At 52.1% G+C, this 19,206-nt stretch overlaps 1 protein-coding gene across 5 annotated transcripts in view; it reads right to left on the reverse strand.

The window, feature by feature from the left end:
* Positions 1-19,206, reverse strand: part of CDH22 (cadherin 22) — an 86,292-nt gene that overhangs the window by 6,097 nt on the left and 60,989 nt on the right. For 4 of the 5 annotated variants that reach the window (XM_034066843.1, XM_034066844.1, XM_034066842.1 and 1 more), the window contains 3 exons: positions 13,863-13,999; positions 6,512-6,633; positions 6,110-6,227 (listed from right to left, as the gene is read on the reverse strand). In XM_034066843.1, the coding sequence (XP_033922734.1) occupies positions 6,110-6,227; positions 6,512-6,633; positions 13,863-13,999 (377 nt within the window). Of the gene's footprint in view, positions 1-921; positions 1,121-6,109; positions 6,228-6,511; positions 6,634-13,862; positions 14,000-19,206 lie in introns of all 5 variants that reach the window. The other variant, XR_004550061.1, reaches the window with a different exon arrangement.

Consider the following 19,206-nt stretch of genomic DNA (forward strand, 5'->3'; position numbering starts at 1 on the left):
GATGCTCAAAACCAGATCTTACTCATGCACACAGAACTGTGCTGCAGGTCACTAGACAAAACTCCTCATTTGGATGTAGCATCTTTTATCCACTAAAGGAATTTTCTGGGTAACCTCACTTGTCCCTGCTCACAGCAGAAGACCTCAGGCAGGCAACATCCTTAGGAGCACAGAGCACAAGACAGCATAAGGGAAATGCTTGCACGAGTCGATCTGGGGACAATTTGCCTCAGAGGGAGACACTTCACGCAACGTCAGCTTGCTGCCTGCAAGGCTGCACACTAACCCATGCTTCCAGTCAGATGTGATCTGAGTGCTGCAGTGTCCCCAGCACATGGAGGGCATCACCCCGAGTGGAGAGCACAATCTTTCTGCACCACACACATTGTCTGGCTTCTCTGTACAGGAGGCAGGGACCACTAACTCTACCTGGGCAGCCACCGTGTCCTGCAGGACATGGCCACCTTGTCTGAGATGTGGCACCAGCACAGAGGCAACTGGCATAGCTGCTGGGGAGCACCAGCAGCAGAGTCTGCTGAGAAGCTGCCTATTACCTACCAAGGATGAGAGAGGAAAATAATTATTGTTATGCTAATCCTTCGCACAAAGGTAACCAGATCTCACTGAGTGCTGCTTGATCAGGTTGCTGCAGCATAGGAGGCAGATATAAATAACATTAATGGCACCATGTTAGAAAGAGGCCCAGGACTAACTCCGAGCTTGCCCAGCTAAACATAAGCCTTGGGCATCTGGAACCAGGAGAGATAAAGCCACAGGACAAATGGCACAGAGCACCTCACCGTGTGTGAGCAACACTCTGGCCCTCAGCCCAGGGAGTTCGCCTTTGCTGGCACCACCACCGCAGCCAAGTAGCTAAGCCTGAGCTGGGGGTCAGAGGACCTCCAACACACAGCCCAGTACCTCCACGTGCTGCTCAGCCTGCGTCTGGACTGGGTGTGATAAACCACTGTGCTTGGGAGCTCCCGCAGCCGCCCAGGGAGCATCCCTCCAGCGCTGTGTAAATGCTGGTGCAGCTCCAGCTCTTCAGCTCCCTGGAAATGCAGCAGAAGGCTGGTGACTCCCCTTCTGTTCACAGCCAGCTCCAGCTCCTGTGAGGGACCTGCCACGAGGCACACCATATTTTCAGAAACAATCTCTAGGAATCAAGGGGAAATACATGTGCAAGTTGCAGAGAGGCAGCCACTAACCTCAGCTCAGCTGAGACTGCTCAGGCAGCACAGGGCACCGCTGAGCCCTCTCACCGCTGAGTAGGGGAAGAAGAAATAGTTTCACTGCTGAACGCTCAAAGTGAAAATAAAGCAGCTGGTACTTAAATATATCAGCAGCACAACAGACAGCTCTGCTCTGAGAAACCTCAGCTCAGGAGGGGCTGAGTCTTGCCCTGTAACCCCAGACTTGGTGCTAGGGAGAGAGAGAAACATTGCAACTACAAAACACTATTTCAAATACCATTTTCTCCTGAACAAGGTGAACTTCCTACAGGAGGGAGAGCCACAGGAATTTCACACCTTCACCTATGATGTTGCTTTGGCAAGGCTGGCCAGCCAGACCCCATTCCAGCTGAGACCAGTCCACTTCAGGTGCTGGGATGGCTCTAGCTACCTCCCTGCTGGCCACTGCTGTGCCCAGGCTTCCTAAGCACCTGGATAACTCTTCTCTGTCCCACAGTTACTCCCCTGTTATTCCCAAACTTCTTCTGCATTTCCTTCTGAGATAATCCAGCAAAAGCACTGCTGCTGCCATGCAGAGTACTCTATTTGACCATAGATGTAAAGAAAATTTTGCCCAGATCTGGGAAAATGCATCCAAACCTCCTATGAAACAGTGTAATTTCTCTTGGTACAGTTGCTTTTCTACATGCTGCTGACCAAAGGCGGTTGCTTCAGAATGTGTCTTGGTGCAGATTTGTTTGTATCAGCACAGCCTGAGTCGGTGTGGAAAGTCAGGCAAGCCTGGCCCTGTGGCCTCTCGCATCTCTTCCTCTGTAGCAACTTTCTCTTCAGTCCAGTTCTGGGGTCATGAGGTTGAGGAACAGCATTTGCCAGGCGGTGGTACTGACATTCGAGCAGATGTTAATCCACAGCTTTCCTGCACAGACGCATTTGAATCACCACATTTATGCTTTTCTGGCCTGTCTTTCCAAGGTTTCACTTTGTGCTACGGTCACACCACTCTAAAGGTCATGCCATGTGTTCTCTGAAGCCTCAAGCCAAATCTTTTCCTATCATTGCCATCTTGCTGCACAAACTGACATTTCCTCTGCAGGTTTCCTATGACACCCTCTTCCTGACCACCCAGTGATGTTATCTCATGTCACATCATATCACCTTGTGCGACGGACAGGAGATAACACCTCTGCCTGCTTTGAGGAGCAGACAAGCCAGAAACCAAGATGAGTCAAGAATGCAGGGACCTGTCAATACTGCTGCAAGAGGAAAGCTCAAGAATGCAACATACTCTGGTGGCACTCTAGGAGTAACACAGTAATTCTGTCTCTCAGACTCCCTCTCCAAAGAGGCTCCTGGCAGCTTCAAAGATAGAAATAATAAATCCTTCTCATAACTCAGTCTTGAACAGTGTTAGGAGACCAGAAGGGAGCAAGCTACCTCGAGTTTGGATTTTGACATCCCTGCCCTCTCCCATGCTCTGGGGCCCCAGCAGCATGTGCCGTTCCCTGCTCCAGCATCTTCTACAGCTCTGGCCCCCGGCAGGAGCAGCTGCAGGAGAAGAATCTGATTCTCTTTTGCCTCTTCCTTCTCCCAGGTTCTCTGGACCAGACCACACCACTCCTGCTCTTTGCCTTTGCTCAGCCCCACAGAGATTCGATGCTCTTTTTCAGCTCACTGTCAGACCAGTGTCTGAGCTGCTCACGCTAAGAACATCCCTGCAGGGCTGGAGAAGGCTTCCTCTATCCTGAGGCAGTCCTGGAATCCTAGCATTTTGCTTTTGATTGTTAGGATTTTCTGATCTTCTATCACCCGTTACATACTCTTAATGAGACCTGCAGAGAGTTCAGACATCTGCTTGCCTAGCCCTTGAGCTCTGGAGTCAGTAGCTCCATGTGTCACTCCATATTATCTACCACCCCCTCCAGGTTGCTGGGCTTGGATGCTTTCTACCATCCCCTCCAACACAATTAGCATTTCTTGGAGAATATGATTTCAGGCTTTAATCGCCTTTGATCCTGCTGTAATCAATTTTCTCAGGCCAGAAAGATGCAGCAAAAGGCAAGTTGGGAGGCAGAGGATAGTGAATGCCTTTGGAATTGCACCAACTGGAGCTGAGTGAGGTCAGCTTTTCCAGTTTTATCTCTTCCTTAAGGCCCTTAATTTTCTGGGCATCTTCCTTTTGGATCGTGGCTGTTGTTACCACACATGACACATTTATTCCTTGCCTGATGAATTAGGAAGTGCTTGAGCACTTCCTTGGACAGAGCAAGATCAAGGAACAAGAGATACCCACAGAAAATGGTAGTGTTGCTAAAAGCCTGACTCATGCAAAGTGGGTCTAATCCAGCTAGTGCAGTCTCCTGCAGGGTCACCTTTTGCTCCTGTACTGGATCATCAGCGGCAGCTCTGGGTGCTGCTGGGAGGTGACAAACGGCTGCAGATGTTCACTGCAGGCACCTTGCAAGGGCCACCCCTGCACTGAACTGTTCTGGCTGCAGTGGGACCTGACCCAGTAGGGTCTGGGCAAGCAGCAGCACCGTGACCATATCACAGAATCATAGAATAGTTAGGATAGGAAAGGACCTTAAGATCATTTAGTTTCAACCCCCCCCACCATGGGCAGGGACACCTGCCAGAACACATGGGGTATCAGGCTGCAGCAGACCTGCCCTGTGACCACCACATATGCCCACTTACCAGCAGGTACTCCATCCTCAAGTTCATCATCTGATGGACAGGCTGCCCCATCCATGACACTGAGCTTTCCCCAGAACTCTTGCAGGCTTCCTCCACACTTGATGAGCTCTCTAAGAGCCCAGCAGTGCTACAGCCACTGGTGCTCCCAACTGCCAGCCGTGCCACAGCCTGGGGCTCTTGCCCTGCCTGAAGAACAGTAACAGGAGTGTTCCCAAGTGGATGCTGATCTCTACCACACTGAGGACAAGTCACCCTCCTGAGATGGCTTTCTGCTGCCTTGCAAGGGCCGAGGGAAGTAGGTGCAAAGCAAAAGAGAAGACTTAAGCAAAGCTTAGAGAATCCATCTGTGCTGACATCCATCAGTGTCACTCCTTGGCTGCAAAAGCAATATTTATAAATCACGTTTCAAAACTGGCTACAAATTTGTATGAAGAAACAGATGGGCTGGTGGTAGCAGTTTGTCACCACTGATATTTATATGGAGGAGTAGAGCCAAGTGCAAGAGGGGAGAATGCACAAGAGGGAGGCAAGAGGGGGAACAAGAGAGGATGCAGCAAAGGAACTCAGGAGGGCAGGGAGCGAAGGTGAGCACACTTAGGTGCTCAATGGACTCGGGGGAAGGTATCAAAAGAAGGGAGATGGCACTAAAACACATGCATGTTAGAACTGAGGGGTGCCTCCATCTGCACAGGCAGCTGCCTCCTCTTGCTGTGGAAGACAGCGCTGCTTGGCAATTGGGAGGGTCTCCAAGCACCCTGGGAATAACCCTGCAGCAACAGCATTTGTTTTCCCAAGAGCAGAAGGCAGGAGGTGATGCCAGCTTTCACTCATTTATGCAGTGTTGCACCACATGTAGAGCTTGTGGGATCGTTTAGCACAAAGGTGCAACGAGAGCCTCATCCCACTCAAGAGAGCAGCAGCTCTGGAGGAGATGGCAGCGCACGAGCCCGTGTCCTGCGCCCTCCTGCAGTGCCTGCTCCCGGGTGGCTGCTGGGTGCCAGTGCAGCACTGGGAGCCAGGAGCCCCCACTGAGTCCAGACGGGGAGGTTGGAGCAGCAGCCACGGCTCTGGGGTCAGAACCACGGCTCAGAGCAGCGAGTGCAGCCCTGTGCTCCTCAGAGAGCTCTGGTGCGGATGGGCGGCAGGGTGGGACATGGCACGCTTAGACACGTCTGCACAAGGTCCTTTGGAGCAAGTTAATCACTGGGTGTGGGGCAAAAGCTTGCAAAGGATTTAAGCTTGCTTAGATGACAAGAAGCAAAGGTCTTGTGAGAACAGCTGTCTGCGAGTGCCAGGGAGGGACTTGGGTCAGGGACAGTGGCACTTTTTAGGGCACAAAGCATTATTGGTCCTTCTATGATTGTGTCTAAAGCTTTCTGGTGCAAATTCCATTTGACTATCCCTAATAATGCTGAAGCAAACTGAGCAAGCACACTCTTATGCCAGCAGAAGGTTCCTCTGATAAGCTCAGAACAAACTAAATCGGACTTTTGATAGATGAAACTGCAAAAACATACAAAAAAAGAGTTTAGAAAACAAAGAAGTATCTTAATGTGACTTGCTGGTTTCCATCTGGGCTGGCTCCTTCGGCAAGAAAGCACACATCTGGCTGGAGAAAATCCCAGTATCTGCAAGGGTCCCTGCTGTACTTACTGCTGCAATCAGCACCTAAATTCATCCAAAATCCCAGTCAAAAATAGGAAGCAGCCTGATAGCAACCTTTCTGGGTTGTTATCGTCCACACGCACGTAGCCTGACCCTGCAGTCCACAAGTGAGGGCTCAGCCAGATAAAACCTGTATCACAGCCTGTTGGTTACATCGGCAATTTGGGATGATGGGGAGCCCCCCAGCCCAGAGATGCAAAGAACTGGGAGCTTCCCAGAGGAACAGTACTCCTGAGCCACTACCTAACGAGGGATCCAGCTCTGCTGGCCACATCCCAGTAACACCTAACAGGGCATCTGGCTCTTCTGGTCACATCCCAGATAACCCCAACGGCTGCTGCAGGCTCCTGAGCCTGTGTCGAGGCACAGGGGCTGCCCACCCACACGGCAGACCTGGGATGCAAGGTTGGCAAGGAGCATTCTGGAGTAGCCAGAGAATACTCAGCTCCATCCGGCATAGGTGGACCATATGCCCACAGCTCTGCCTCCCTCCCCATGGCCAGCAGTGTCACCCAGCCCACAGGCAGCAGGAATGGGAAGGGTGCAGCAGGGCTTACCCTTGATATCCAGCAGAGAAAAGTGGTGATTGTTGGTGGCTTCAGGTGCCAGTGTGAAATAGAAGCGATGGCCGCTCTGAGGCTCGTCACGGTCCACAACACTTATTGTCTGGATCAGCTGTGGGGAGAAAGCAGAGGTGAGTGTCAGTGCTGCCTCCGCAGCCCCACACACGGGCCCTACTCACCAGGTCCAGCCCAGCAGAGCATCACTGCCTGCTGCCACAGCAAGGGACAAGCCTTTGCCCCACAGATGGGCTTAGCTGTAGAACACCAGAAAAGCTGTGATGGTGGTTGCATGAGAAGATGTTCAGGCAGAAGGGGAAGAATGGGCAGGCTGGCATGGTCCAGAGCACTGCAGGCACTGATGGAAACCTGAGAGAAGGGCTGGGGAATACCCACTACCTGGCCTGGCTTGGCATCCTCACACACAGCAGCTTCATATGGGGTGGCAAGCTCAGGCGGATTGTCATTCACATCCAGGATTCGAATACGGAGGGATGCTCTCGACACCTGTGAGTGATTATCTGAAACACAGAAAGAAGCAGAGCTTCAGCAGGAATTGCCATCTGCTGCTAGCAGGCAGCAAACCCTCCTCACCCCTGCCCATCCAGAGGCCATCGCAGCCACACAGCTACTGCCAGTACAGAGGGTCCCACTGTGCCCATGGCACAGACCATTCCTGTGGGCATCCGCACTCTCACCGCTCTGCTTTGCAGCAAAGAGCGAGCTGTGCTGAGTAACAAGGACTCCCAAAATACTGCTGTTGGCCTGATCTACCCCTGGAAAGGCTGAGCAAACCCAGGTGTGAGGACATCTCACCCTGACCAGATCCTGACCCTGACAGCCCAGGGGTCAGCATCAGCAGCTGAGAAGCAAGTGAGCAGAGCTGGGGTGGGAAATACCTGGGATCAACCAAGAGCACAGGGCAGTGATCAGACCTGGCATTAGCTCCTCCAGCACAGGGAAGTGACCTGGGGGTGAACGCTGCCTGTCAGGGCAGGAGGCTCCTGCCCTGGGACCTCGCACACTGACACCCGTTCTTGCATTGCCATCAGCATCTTGAACTGAGCCAGGCACCGTTTGCCAGCTGGTGCAGGGGGGGGTCATGCAGCAAGACCAAGGGCACCCCACATTCACCAGCCCAGGGGTCTGCAGCCTGACCTCCCCTCTCCTGGGGCACGGAGCTGCTGGGCCAGGGCTGTGCCCACTGGTGCTGCTCCGGGCACACAGGACAGGGATTGCACCTACAGCTCCATTCACTGCAGTGCTGCTCCACCGCAGGCACGTGCTGCAAATGTATATTGAGCCCTTGGCTGTAAGGTTATAAATCACTCTGGAGAGCTTAATGTTTTCTGAAGCACCTCATGCGCTTCCAGAAATGAGAACTCCCTCATACTCCAGCTCCTTTGTTTTACCCAGAGGTTGCAACTGTGACAGACCCGATGCCTCTCCCCTCGCTCAGGCAGGAGCTTTGCTGCCTGTTTGCCTCTGAAATTAATGCTGCCCCCCCAGATCAGATGGGGGAGAACCCAGGGGAGAGGAGATTTAGTGCTGCTCCATAATTAGCCAGGAACCTAAGCCCCCACCCCTGAGCTGCCTTCACCCTGTTCTCAAGTTATCACTCCCTCTCACCCAGACCAGCTGCTCTAGTGATTAGATTTGGGGGAGGGAGGCAGAAGTCGTGACTAAAAGCCTGGAACTATGTGTTATTTTAAAAGACATGTTGGTGCAGTGAAGTAAACTGCAATTGCTTTCAGGGAGAGAGCAAGGGGGAGGCAGTGGGGTGGGAAGGGATCTGGGGGAGGTGGAGGAGATGTGCCTGATGGCCACAGGGCCACAGAGGAGGAAGAAAAAGGGCTCAGTTGCTGCAAGGAGGACAACAGCATCTCATCACCTCCTCCCCAGCCTGCAGGTGGACAGACAGCCATCCCTGCTGCTCAGCTCTGAGCAGGCTGGCGCTGCCCTGGAGGCACTGCTGAGAGAACCGTTAGGAAAGGCAGAAAGAGCAGGGAGGACCCCATCTCTTTCCCTTCCGAAGCACAACCGGGAGGAGCAGTTCCTCCCACGATGCCCCAGAGGGCCCGAGCTGGGAGCGGGAGCCGATCCCAGTGCTGGCGAGTCTCCCCAGGACCTCTCGGCATAGCACAGCCACGGGGACTCTGTGGGGTCAAGCTGGGCTCTGAGAGAGCCTGAGCACAGCTGCTTCCCTTCAAGACCTCTCACAGCCCCATCAGGAGGGCCACTACTTCTGGAGCTGGACGTACCCATAGGCCTGGCACCATCCCCATCATCAGTGAGCAGCTGCCAGGAATGGTTTATGGCACGCACACGAGTGGGGTCATCTACGTGCCATGGCCTAGAGCCAAGAGCCCACGCACCAACCCCCTCTGCCAGAGCCATAACTAACATCCCGCTCCCCTGAGCACGGTTGTCCTGTCATAAAACCCCTCTCCCTTTGCCCTTCTGAAGCTGCTGGACCCTGAGGCTCACACTTACTCGCGGCTCAGTGACAGAGTTAAAATTTGTCATCTCCAGGAACATCAAGGTTAAAAATGCAATCTCTGCAGGGTTTTCTACTCTTTCAGTGAAGCACACGCTGGCTTCTTATTTTGGCTGGACTGTAATCTATTTGAAGGTTCCTCAAATACTTTACTTATCAACTTCCCCCTTTCCTTTGAGCCAGTACCTGGATTTATGGGTGGAAAATATAAACCATGGTTAGATGTATTTGAGAAAAGTTAACTCCAAAACATCCGAGAGGTGCTTTCTGTAACTATGTGGCATAACCTGATTTTATGATGGTCAGAAGTGCAATTCAGACTGCTGGAGTACGCCTGTGACGAAAGGCATGATGTGCAAGGCCAAAAGCTTCCTCTATGCATACACCAAGTGTGTGCACACACCTCCTCAGATGCTGCACCACACAGAAACTAATGTCCTGGGTGGACAGGGGCCAGGGATGGCACAGAAACACAGCCTGGAAGGGCTCTGCAAGCAGCACGAGGCCAGTGCGCAGTGGAGGCTGCACGGGCCGGGACAAGTGCGACGGGAGAGGAAAACCAGTCACCTTCCCTTGCAGCGCCACTGCTCCGTATCCCAGCTCAGCTGACTGACATGCAAATTAGTTTAATTATTTCTTCTTCTAAAATAAATTATATTTTGCAGTGGCTGCAATATGTTGTGTCAGGCAAAATTACATTCAATATTTTTAAACTAATTGATGTCAGCCTTGAGGAAACCTGATTGACAGCAGCGAGGAAACCAGGCTGCTACCTAAACGCTTTCCTAAATTAAAATTAAACACGCCATTTTTGTGCATTTCCTTCAGGAGCTGGAATGCTATTAATCTGAAAGAGACATGGAAAATACACAGAAAGGGAAGAAGAAAGGGGAAATGCTGGAAGCACAGCAGTGCACTATGGGAGCTTCAGGCTCAGGACTGGCAGCTGCCTTTGCCAACACAAGCTGAGTTATTTCGGAGCCACTGGAGCCTGCCGGGGCAGGGGATGGAGCTCTGCCACCCGCTGCTCCCATGCTCAGCAGTGGCACTTGCCTCAGTGCTACAGGCAGACTCAAACAGACCAACTGAACCTTCAGCCACAACCCAAAGTGGTTTTTCTTAAGTTAACTGATCCTGAGAGTAACCTGAACAGGACAATATTGTTGTCTAAAACATTCACATGCAGAGCATCAGCAGGACCAACACTGACCCGCCCCTGGAAGCTACCCTCAAATGCTGCAAGCTTTGCAGCAGAGCTCACAGTGATGGGAAGGGGTTGCCGAGATCCTTGGCCACCCCTGCCATGACAGGAAAAGAGGAGGCCTGTGGTTACTGCTGCACTGGCATCTGGTCCTTACCCCACCAGACCCTTACACAAACTCACACTAAACCACTGCATTTTTACACCCAGACCTCTGCCGTGAAGCCCCAGACTCAGCCGTTGCTGAGGCACTCATGCAGGTGCCCTCCTGCCTGCACACATGGCCATGAGTGACATCACACACAGAAAGGCACTCTGCAGCTTTCCTGGCTCTGAGGCACAGGCTGAGTAAAGCCCAGAGCACTGTGGGCTGCAGTCTGGGGCTGTAGCACCTGCGGAAACAGCTCATGGACGCTGCTGTGCGCAGCGTGAGACCTGCTCTCTTCTGTGTCGAGACCACACTGGTACAGCACTGAACTGAAGATGTTCACATTAGCAGGGAAGAAGAGGCAGGGGTGGAATTTATTTCTTGCTATCTTGACAAACTGGGAGAACAAACTGCGGAACAGAAGACTGGGATGGGCCGTTCTGCTCCCCAGCACTCACACCATGTCTGTGAAGCACAGGGTGGTTTTGGAGATGTCGGTGCAGTTGCCTGCAAAGCCCAGCTCTGATGGCAAGGACAAAGCAGGGGCATGCTAGGAGTACCACTCATCGGACATGGCAGCTACATCAGAGCTGGAGCTGAAAACGCGACTCCCAGCTGAGGGGAAGCAAAGTGGAAGCAGCAGTTAAGCCAAGTGACATATAAATGGCTCTCACCTCTCCAGAGTCCTGCCCAAACTCAGCAGCATGAGAGTCATTAAATCGCATCCAAACACAATGCTCTGATTAAAGCCAGACTCCAGCAGGAAGATTTATCATCTCAATTACCAGCAGTGGACACAGCAGTCAAAGCCTCATCATTTTACATGAGCAAAGACGAAAACAGGAAGAGAATCACTAATATTAGCCCAAGGAAGGTAAACAGCTTGCAAGGGAGATGAAGATTTATCTCTGGGAATGCTTGGCCTGGTCCCAGCCAGATTGGCTGAACAGCCCCATGCTTCCTGCTGGCTGCCACATCTTGAGGCCAAGTATGATGCTGGTCACAAGCCATTGAGGAAGCCCACGCTGGGGAGTGCCTGTTCCATGGGGGAGCTGTTCCTCATCCTGCCTGCAGCCCCCAGCCCAGCGACCTCACAGCTACAGCCAGACACCTTCTGTAGCTTCTTAGTACTGCTCCTTAGATGCACATGTGCTCTCTGGTTTTGTGTTGGTGGGGCATGCACCCGGGACACGGCCTCTGCAGCAGCAGCACCAGGTCCCAGGCAGGGCTCTCCAAGGCTGCTCAAACCTAACAGACAGGCTGCCTGCAGGCAAGCTTTCCATCAGCTGCCATTTGCTAAACGCTTCTCTAGACAGTCCTGCCAGTTGACAGGCGAGCAGCTCGAGAAGGTTGCAGGGAGCCAAAACGTTGGTGCAACACACTCCATGCCATGTGTGCCACGGGAAGTGAGCGGGCACAGCCCCACAGGTACTGAGCAGGCAGGAATGGAGTGAACCTCCCAGCTTCACTTCATTCCTTCTGCAAAGCTCACATCTCACCGAGGAAAGAGGAAGGATATTACACCACCTGCCTCTGTCGGAGCTGGTAACGCCCTGCCTGGTCTTGCAGCAGAGCCTGTGGCAGCCAGCTGCAACCCGCACGCCCATAGCAAGCATGGGCAGGGCCATGCCAGGCCCCCAGCCCCAGATACCATGTCCTAGGCACTGCCACGCTGGACACACCAAAGGACACGCCAATGCCAGTGGTTCCACCCGCCCTGTGTCCACTCCACACTGAGCCCCACTCCAAAACCCGCTCCATCACTTGGGTGGCTGTACCTTTACAACTGCCCTTTCCGCCAGACGTTTCAGACATAAATTGTACTTTAAATTCAATATCAGTCATTAATAATTCATGATTACAAAACGTTACAGATAATGTCAGTGGGAGGAACGTCTGGGCAGTTAAAATGGATGAGTCAGAGCTCACCACAGAAGTCAGAGCACTGAAGAGTCTCACTGGCTTTTGAAGCAATTCAGCATGACAGCCTTCCCTGCCTGAGGGGAGCTGCAGCATTTACTGACTTGTTCTGAAATCCCAGCCACTGTGTGCAAATATTGTCCTTCTGATTCTTGTCACCTCGTGTTTCCTCTGGATGCTGAGTTGTGCTGCAATGCTGTGGTCCCCTCCTTGCCTGCCCATTGCTGCCTAATGCCAGGCAGGGCTCATGACAGCACTAGAGCCCAACAGCGCAGGGGTCACCATGGCCAGAGGCACAAAGCATCAGCACAGAGAGCGGCTTGGGACATGCAGTCCCCTTCCTCTCCTAGGGCAGCGAGGTCTGGGCCCTTGCCCAGCCAGGGCAGATGATTACCATGGCAGGGCAGCAGGAACCAATCTGTGCTCCGAGCCAAGCCCTGACTCAGCTCCTTGGATGTGAACAGCATTTACCGGCTCAAGAACAAGCACAGAAAGAACCACCAGAACCCCTAAGGGGTCTCTTGGAGCAAAGCCTGGGGAAGGCTCCTGCCTGCAGACAGACAGGTCTTGGCACACTTTTGCAGATGTCAGAAATTGCTTTGCAGCTGTGGGGTGGCAAAGCACTGCAGGTGCCAGTGCCCTGGCCACTACTGTGTCCAAAATGGGGAGAACTTAAAAGAATACAGCAATGCCTTTCTGCTTCCCAGCACAGTGCCTCGAATGAAGCTCTTTCTCCATCTGCAGTCTTAAGGAGTAAGATGGAGCACCTCTGTGGGGTGCAAAGGGCCAGATGCACCATCACACATGGGACCTAAAGAATCCATGAGCCAAGGCACTGTGCAAACACAGTGGAGGGCAGCAGGATGCTCAGAGCAGCTTCCTACCTCCAGCAAGACCCCTGGGGGGAAGCAAAGCCTGCTCTTTGCTGCTATTATTTTATTTTCATTCCTCAAAAGGAGTCTATTCAGAGCTCCTTTGAGCAGCAGGACCCGGGTTTGTTCTTTTCTTTCTGAACTGGAGAAGAGAAGACAAACAACTTCTGCTGGAAGCATCCATGCTGGGCTCCACCACCCCATCACAGAGGGAAGATAAACTGACAAAACCTGCAGAGCCACTAAGCTGCTCCCTCCCGGCTTTCCCAGCTGGGTGGGAGTAGGTTTGGCAGTTACTGTAAACACAGGCTAAAGGATTGCACAGCCACAGGGAAGGAAGAGCCCATCACCAGGGCTCTCATGGGAGGGTCAGAGAGAAGCTAATTGCAGAAAGGACAGAAAGCTTCACCTCATCCTCTGCCTGAAGCTCTTCCTGGTGGGCTGCAGGGTGAGGCCAAGCACTGCAGCCAGAGCCACAGCAGCCTGGCAGTACCAACTCTGGCAGCATCACTGCCCCCATCCCCAGCACAGGGTGTCAGGACATTGCTCCTGCAGCCCCTTCCCACTGCTTCAGTGCCGGGACCTCCCATCCACTCCTCACTGTGCCTTCCCAAGCATGCAGCCACACAGCAGGCAGGGAGGCACCCAGGGCCACAAGCATGATGTGCAGATAGAGGCTGCAAATCCCATGTGCTGTGAGCCCCCAGCAGAAGCCATCTGTGCCACAGGGCTCCAGTTGACGGGCACCACCCCAGCACGTGGCGGACGCAGGTGACTTGAACACAGCCCCCTGGGAGCTACTTGGAGGTGAAGGCAGGGAGCAAGCTGCACGGGATGACTGGCAGAGCTGGCGCACACATAACACAGATTTGATTAGAGTTCATCAAATATACTATTCGACCACGCTCCCTTATTAGCGCTCGAGTCAGGAAGAGTATTTTTAGGTTGTCTAGGGAGATGTCAGGCTCGGTGCTGCTGCATTTATTTATTACCTCAGCATTAACTAACACTTGCATCTTGGTCACCTACACAGTGCACACACCTGCATATTCCCCTCTGCCCCACTCTGGCCCAGCACAGACTGTCCACTTCACACAGCACTCCCATCTCACCTGCTTCCATTGCCAGGACAGTGATGTTGTGCCACCCTGCTGTCTCCCGGTCCAGGACCTTTCCTGTCACAATGGCACCTGTGTTGGCATCGATGTCGAAGATCCTCTCTGCATCTGTGCTGCGGTCGATGGCATACCTGAGACCAGGCAAAAGGGGAAACTGTGAACAGTTGGAAGTGCCAAGCCCAACCTTGCCATCAGCCCCAGGAGAACAGGGATCTAACCCAAGCAGCTCTATCACCACTGTCACTTTTCCTCTGCTGCAGCATGGTGCACAAGACCCATGGTTTTACCAGGCTGCAAGCCCAGAGCCCTCAAGCAAAATTAAAGTGTGGCTTTCGGTGCATGAACTGGAACTAAGCACAGACTGTGGACAAGTGGAAAAACCTGCTCTGATGGGAACATTTTCCTCAGGATAGACAGAGCGATATAAAAATCATGGGCTGTAACTCCACTCATTACTCAGCAAAGCTTCTGAGCTACAGGTTGAGGAAAAACATCAACCCAAAACAGAGGAGGCCACCCTGGCTTGAGGAGCCCACCACACCTCCCACCCTCTCTCCTGATCCTGCCACAGCACCCACCCAAGTGAGAGACCTGGAGGACAGCACAGCAGCACACAGGTAGCCTGAGGTTGTCCTTGAGGGCCTCAGCTGGATCGGACTTCTCTTCCCATCCCCTCCCCTATGAGCACACACCTGACTGTGCACAAAAAACCACCACCACCACTGCAATCAGAATTGGAAACCCAGAAGGTCCACAAACTGCAAACGATACAGCATAATGTTATTGTGTATAGCATCTTTCACACACATTGCATCCCGGAGTGCTTTACAGAATTAGATAATACAAGACAGCAAAGAGTACAAAGGATAAATTATCAAAAGGAGGACTGTGAATAAATTAAAGCCTTCAGTCACTTGTCTAACAATAGAGGGAAGACAAAGCAAGCTGAACGCCAATGAGACAGGACAGTACTGAGAGGCCACATCAGACAAGGGGAGCAGAGCAGGCCAGTTCTAGGCTCAAAGCACATCCAGGACGGTGGAGGCATGCTGCAGGCAGCTTCCTAATGCTTGCACCTCACCTGGCACAGTCCAGCTGTGGCCTGTGTTTCCATCATCCATATGGCTTGCAGCTGAGGAACACCAACCAGCTCACCTGCATGCAAGTACCACTGCTCTACAGAGGCACTGATGACCTCAGTGCCTTTCTGTGCTCTGGGGGGAAACTAGCTGCAGATGAGACTGCCTCCCAGAGGGCACCTATCCCCACAGCCAGCCAGCTCCATCTCTGCTGGAGGCACATGCAAAGGCATTTCTACACTATTTAAAGTGTTATACAGACACAGATTACAGCACTCTCCCTTTCAGACAGGGAGGAGAAAATACAACACAGCACTTGCTTGTAGTTAAGGAATAATGTTCAAAAATCACTACGGAAATTGCATCTGGGCACATGCACAATTTCATGTGTTCTACACCTATGTGTCTGGCTTCTTCCCCCCTTCTTGCATCTCGAGGCAATAGGGATCTGCCACCCAAAAGCCGGGTACAAGCCTAAGCATCTCTGAACCAAATGCCAGGGACTTCCTAGTCATGGTGCATTTTCTGCTCCAACTCCCAGCTGGAAACTGCCTCTGCAGGCAGGCAGGCAGCTCCAGAAGGGACAGTACCTGTCTCGGCAGGTACTGCAGCCTCTCATCCACTTTTCTCACTCACTACAGAGGGAAAGGAGAGGTCTAGCCACTCTGACTTGTACATGTCAGTCCAACGTGCTGCTGGAAGGAGGAACAGAAATGGGGATGACAATACCTAATATCTTTCCAATAGCATAACTGATGCATTTGCATAACTGCTTCCATTGTTCTCCCATATCACCTGATCCATTCCGCACTGTCTTTCATTCCACTTTTTAATACTGTTAGAGTTCAGGATAGCACTTCACTCTCCGTATGCCTTCCTTGCTTCTCGGGTAAGCACATGTCTGTTTTGCTCACACTCATGTCATTGCTGCATAAACAGAAATGTCTGGAAAAAATAGCTACACACAAAAACCCAGTGATGGGAGACATCACTGAGCCTGGAAACATCTGAGAGTGGCTGCCTGCATGGCCGGGGGCAGGAGGCTGGTAGGGGAGCACTCTTGTGTCATGTCACAGGTAACCTTTTCTTATGCTTCTAATTGTTTTGCTGCTGAGATTGTCTTCTGTCACTTCCTAATTGCCTGCTGAGGACTGACTGCCCATGGTCCTGGCAGGGCACAAACCAAACCGCAGATCTGGTCCCTTTGTCACCACCAATACAGAGAGCTGTCACCTTCGCAACCCTGCGCCAGCATTGTCTGCATCTGCCATGAGAGCAGGGCTGAGCCTGCTTCTACATGCTGTGATTCTGGAGGTGGTTAGTCCAGGAGCTCCCCATTTGCACAAAGTGCTGTGGAGGCTCTGGAGCTCGAGGAGCTGGGGACTGAGGTGCGCAGGGATGTCCACCCTCCCCCCAAAGCCACAGCCATAGGCTCAGACCTGCAGAACAACTAATCCACACTGCTCTACACAGGACAGACTCCAGGGAGCTTGGGTGCTAGAGAAGACAGAGTGAGAAGCTGATGCTGCGCTCGTTTACATCACTGTGCAGTATGATCTTTACCAACTCAAGTCTGTGCTGACCATCACAAGCCTCTCCACCTCTGGTAGTCCAGCTTCATATTCACCGATCCCACTGAACTCAAACAGTGCTTCTCACCTAGGAAGAGGTAATGATTAACCCCCGGGTCCTCCAGGTACTCAGAAATAGGACATACACTTGTTCCTCCTAAAGCTGGCTGGTGCTTCGTATCTGGAGCTGCATTGCCCAGTTCTGATTGGGATGCAGACCTTGTAATCCATTTTCCTCTCTTCCTGCTGGCACTGCCTGTTGGTTTGGATGTTACAAGTGACTATTTAATTTAGACAGCTTTCTCGGTGCTCATCTTTCCTGTGAATGCATTTCTCAAGCAGTTTGTTTCACTTCTCCCCCCTGAATACAACAAGAAGCACATTTTATGCCATGTGTTTTGTTAACAGGGAGCTTTTCAAACACAGTGTGAAAAGCTTTTTGTTGTGTTTGGTTTCTTCCTCCTCTCTCTTTTGTGTTGAAGCAGGTTGTAGTTCTTGCTCTGCTGTTGGAGTCTACAAAATGCCCATGTCCAACACATGTGTCCGGATTTGGTGAATGCCAAACAAGAATATCTCCAAGAGCCTTAAATCCTAAGCATCATCTTCCAGCGCTGATAAAGCCTGGACTGCACACAATAAAAGCACAGGCTCCCACTGCAGAGAGAAAAACAAAAGGCTCCCATACAAACAGCCTCACATACACAGTCTATCATTGTATTACCTCATGCAATGGCTTAGCTGAGAAAAAATGCAGTGCACCCAGGAAATGTACAGCTAAAGACAAAAAGCCAACTGGAAGCTAAATTCCTTCTGAAAGAGACTGGTTCCAGCTTTTGTTAGGCAACAAACAAGGATGGAATAAAATAAAAAGCACTAGCCCTTTAGAAAGGCATTTCCTGCCTGTACCATGGAGGGTTTCTGTGTTCTCACAAGATGCAGCGCCTGTGCATCACTCCCTACTTCACAGCCCTGGCGCTGCAGGGAGCGAGTCCCCCTCTGAGCAGCCACAAGCTGGGGACGAACATGCCCAGAGCAATAGGGTGCTCCCTGGACACCCTGAGCCTCAGCTTTCCTCCCACCTGGGCAAGCAGCTGCCGAGCAGCTTCTCAGGGACAAGCCTGGCTTGTCTGGAAGGGGTTTGCTCTCACACAAAGCATCCTCATCCTTGTGGGACAAGCAGATCACCAGGAAGGGAGCCCCAGGCTGAAATGTGCATCCAGCAGCTCCTTCAGGCCAGGTGGTACAGCAGTAGCCCTGCTGTGGTGGCCTAGGGATGGAAACAAAGAGCCAAGGGCATCTCTTTTCCCATTTGGCTAAAAATACTTCCCAAACCTCATTATTGGCAGCCTGGTGTCAGCAGGACCTGGGAACACTGACAGAGCTGATTTCTGCTCTGTTGTCTTTGGCAATCCTCGTTCTTTCCTGACTCAAGGGGAGATTGTGTCTTGCAATGACAGAAGGTTGTGGCTCTCCCCTGTTTACAGGGCAGAGCCAACACATGCATCAGAGTCCAAGGGAGAGCAGCCACTGTGGGAACACAGCCACGTCTTTGCTCCCACCTGTGGCAGATGAGGATCAGGATGTTAAACGGATCCACTGAACTGCAGCAACTTGAAAGGGTTCATTCTAACTTCAAGAAGCCAAGGATCAAATACTGGTCATGCTGTCAGGACCGGTTGCTCTAATGTATCAGGGGTGAAGTACAAGTGCTGACTTCTTATGACTGTACTTTGGAGTAGATCACTTGAAATGTGAGGTGACTTAACTGCAGTCTCCTGCTGACGGGTTAGTGTCACATCCTGGCAGGGTGCTGCAGGATGCCTGCATCAATGTTCCTGCATCATTCTGAAGCTGTGAACAGCTGCCTACATGGCAAAATATGTTATTAAATTGCCAGGCTAGCCAGAGGGCAGGAACGCAGGAGAGATCCAACAGCATCTTCCTTCTGCACTGGTGCCATGTCAGTGTGACCGATATAAACCTGCATCTCCACTTAGTCCATGTTGAAATGGCAGAGAAGGGTCACCCACCTGCACCCAGCAAGCACAGGGGAGCACCACAAGGCACAGAGCTGCCGCTGCTCATGACAGCAGGCGGGGAGAGAGGAGATGCACGGCAAGAACAGAGTGGAGTGAAGAGGTGGACGGATAGAGACCAAGTGCCACAGGGGAGCATGTGGGATGCAGGATGAGCTACCTGCCTGGGGACAGCTGGAGGGAGGACACATGTTTAAATGTATCAGGCCTGACATGGGAAAACACATTGCAATTCCCACGCTGCAGCAGATGCCTGGGGGTCCTGCTGGCTGGGCCCTTATGCCTGAACATGAGGCATTGCCTTGTCTGTCACTAAGCACACTATAAGAGACACAATCACATAGCAAAGCTTGGGCTCTACCCCTCTTGTTCCTAAGGAGCACTTAAGTCTGCTTCTCTCTGCTCCGAGTCCCCACCACCTTCTGCACAGCAGTAGAAAGTCTCCCTCCACCGCTTTCTTTTGTTCTGTCTGCAAACAATGCAACAAGCTCCACAGGGAAGCAGCACAAAGAACAAGAGAAAACGAGAATACGAATACTTCTGTCCCCAAGGCCCCTTTCCTACAATTACAGATCAGAAAATAAAATCTATGTTCTGTAGCACTGCTAGAAATAGTCAAGTGAAAAAGCACATGCACACATATACACACAAT

The sequence above is a fragment of the Melopsittacus undulatus genome, chromosome 10, assembly GCF_012275295.1.
Source record: "Melopsittacus undulatus isolate bMelUnd1 chromosome 10, bMelUnd1.mat.Z, whole genome shotgun sequence".
NCBI lineage: Eukaryota > Metazoa > Chordata > Aves > Psittaciformes > Psittaculidae > Melopsittacus > Melopsittacus undulatus.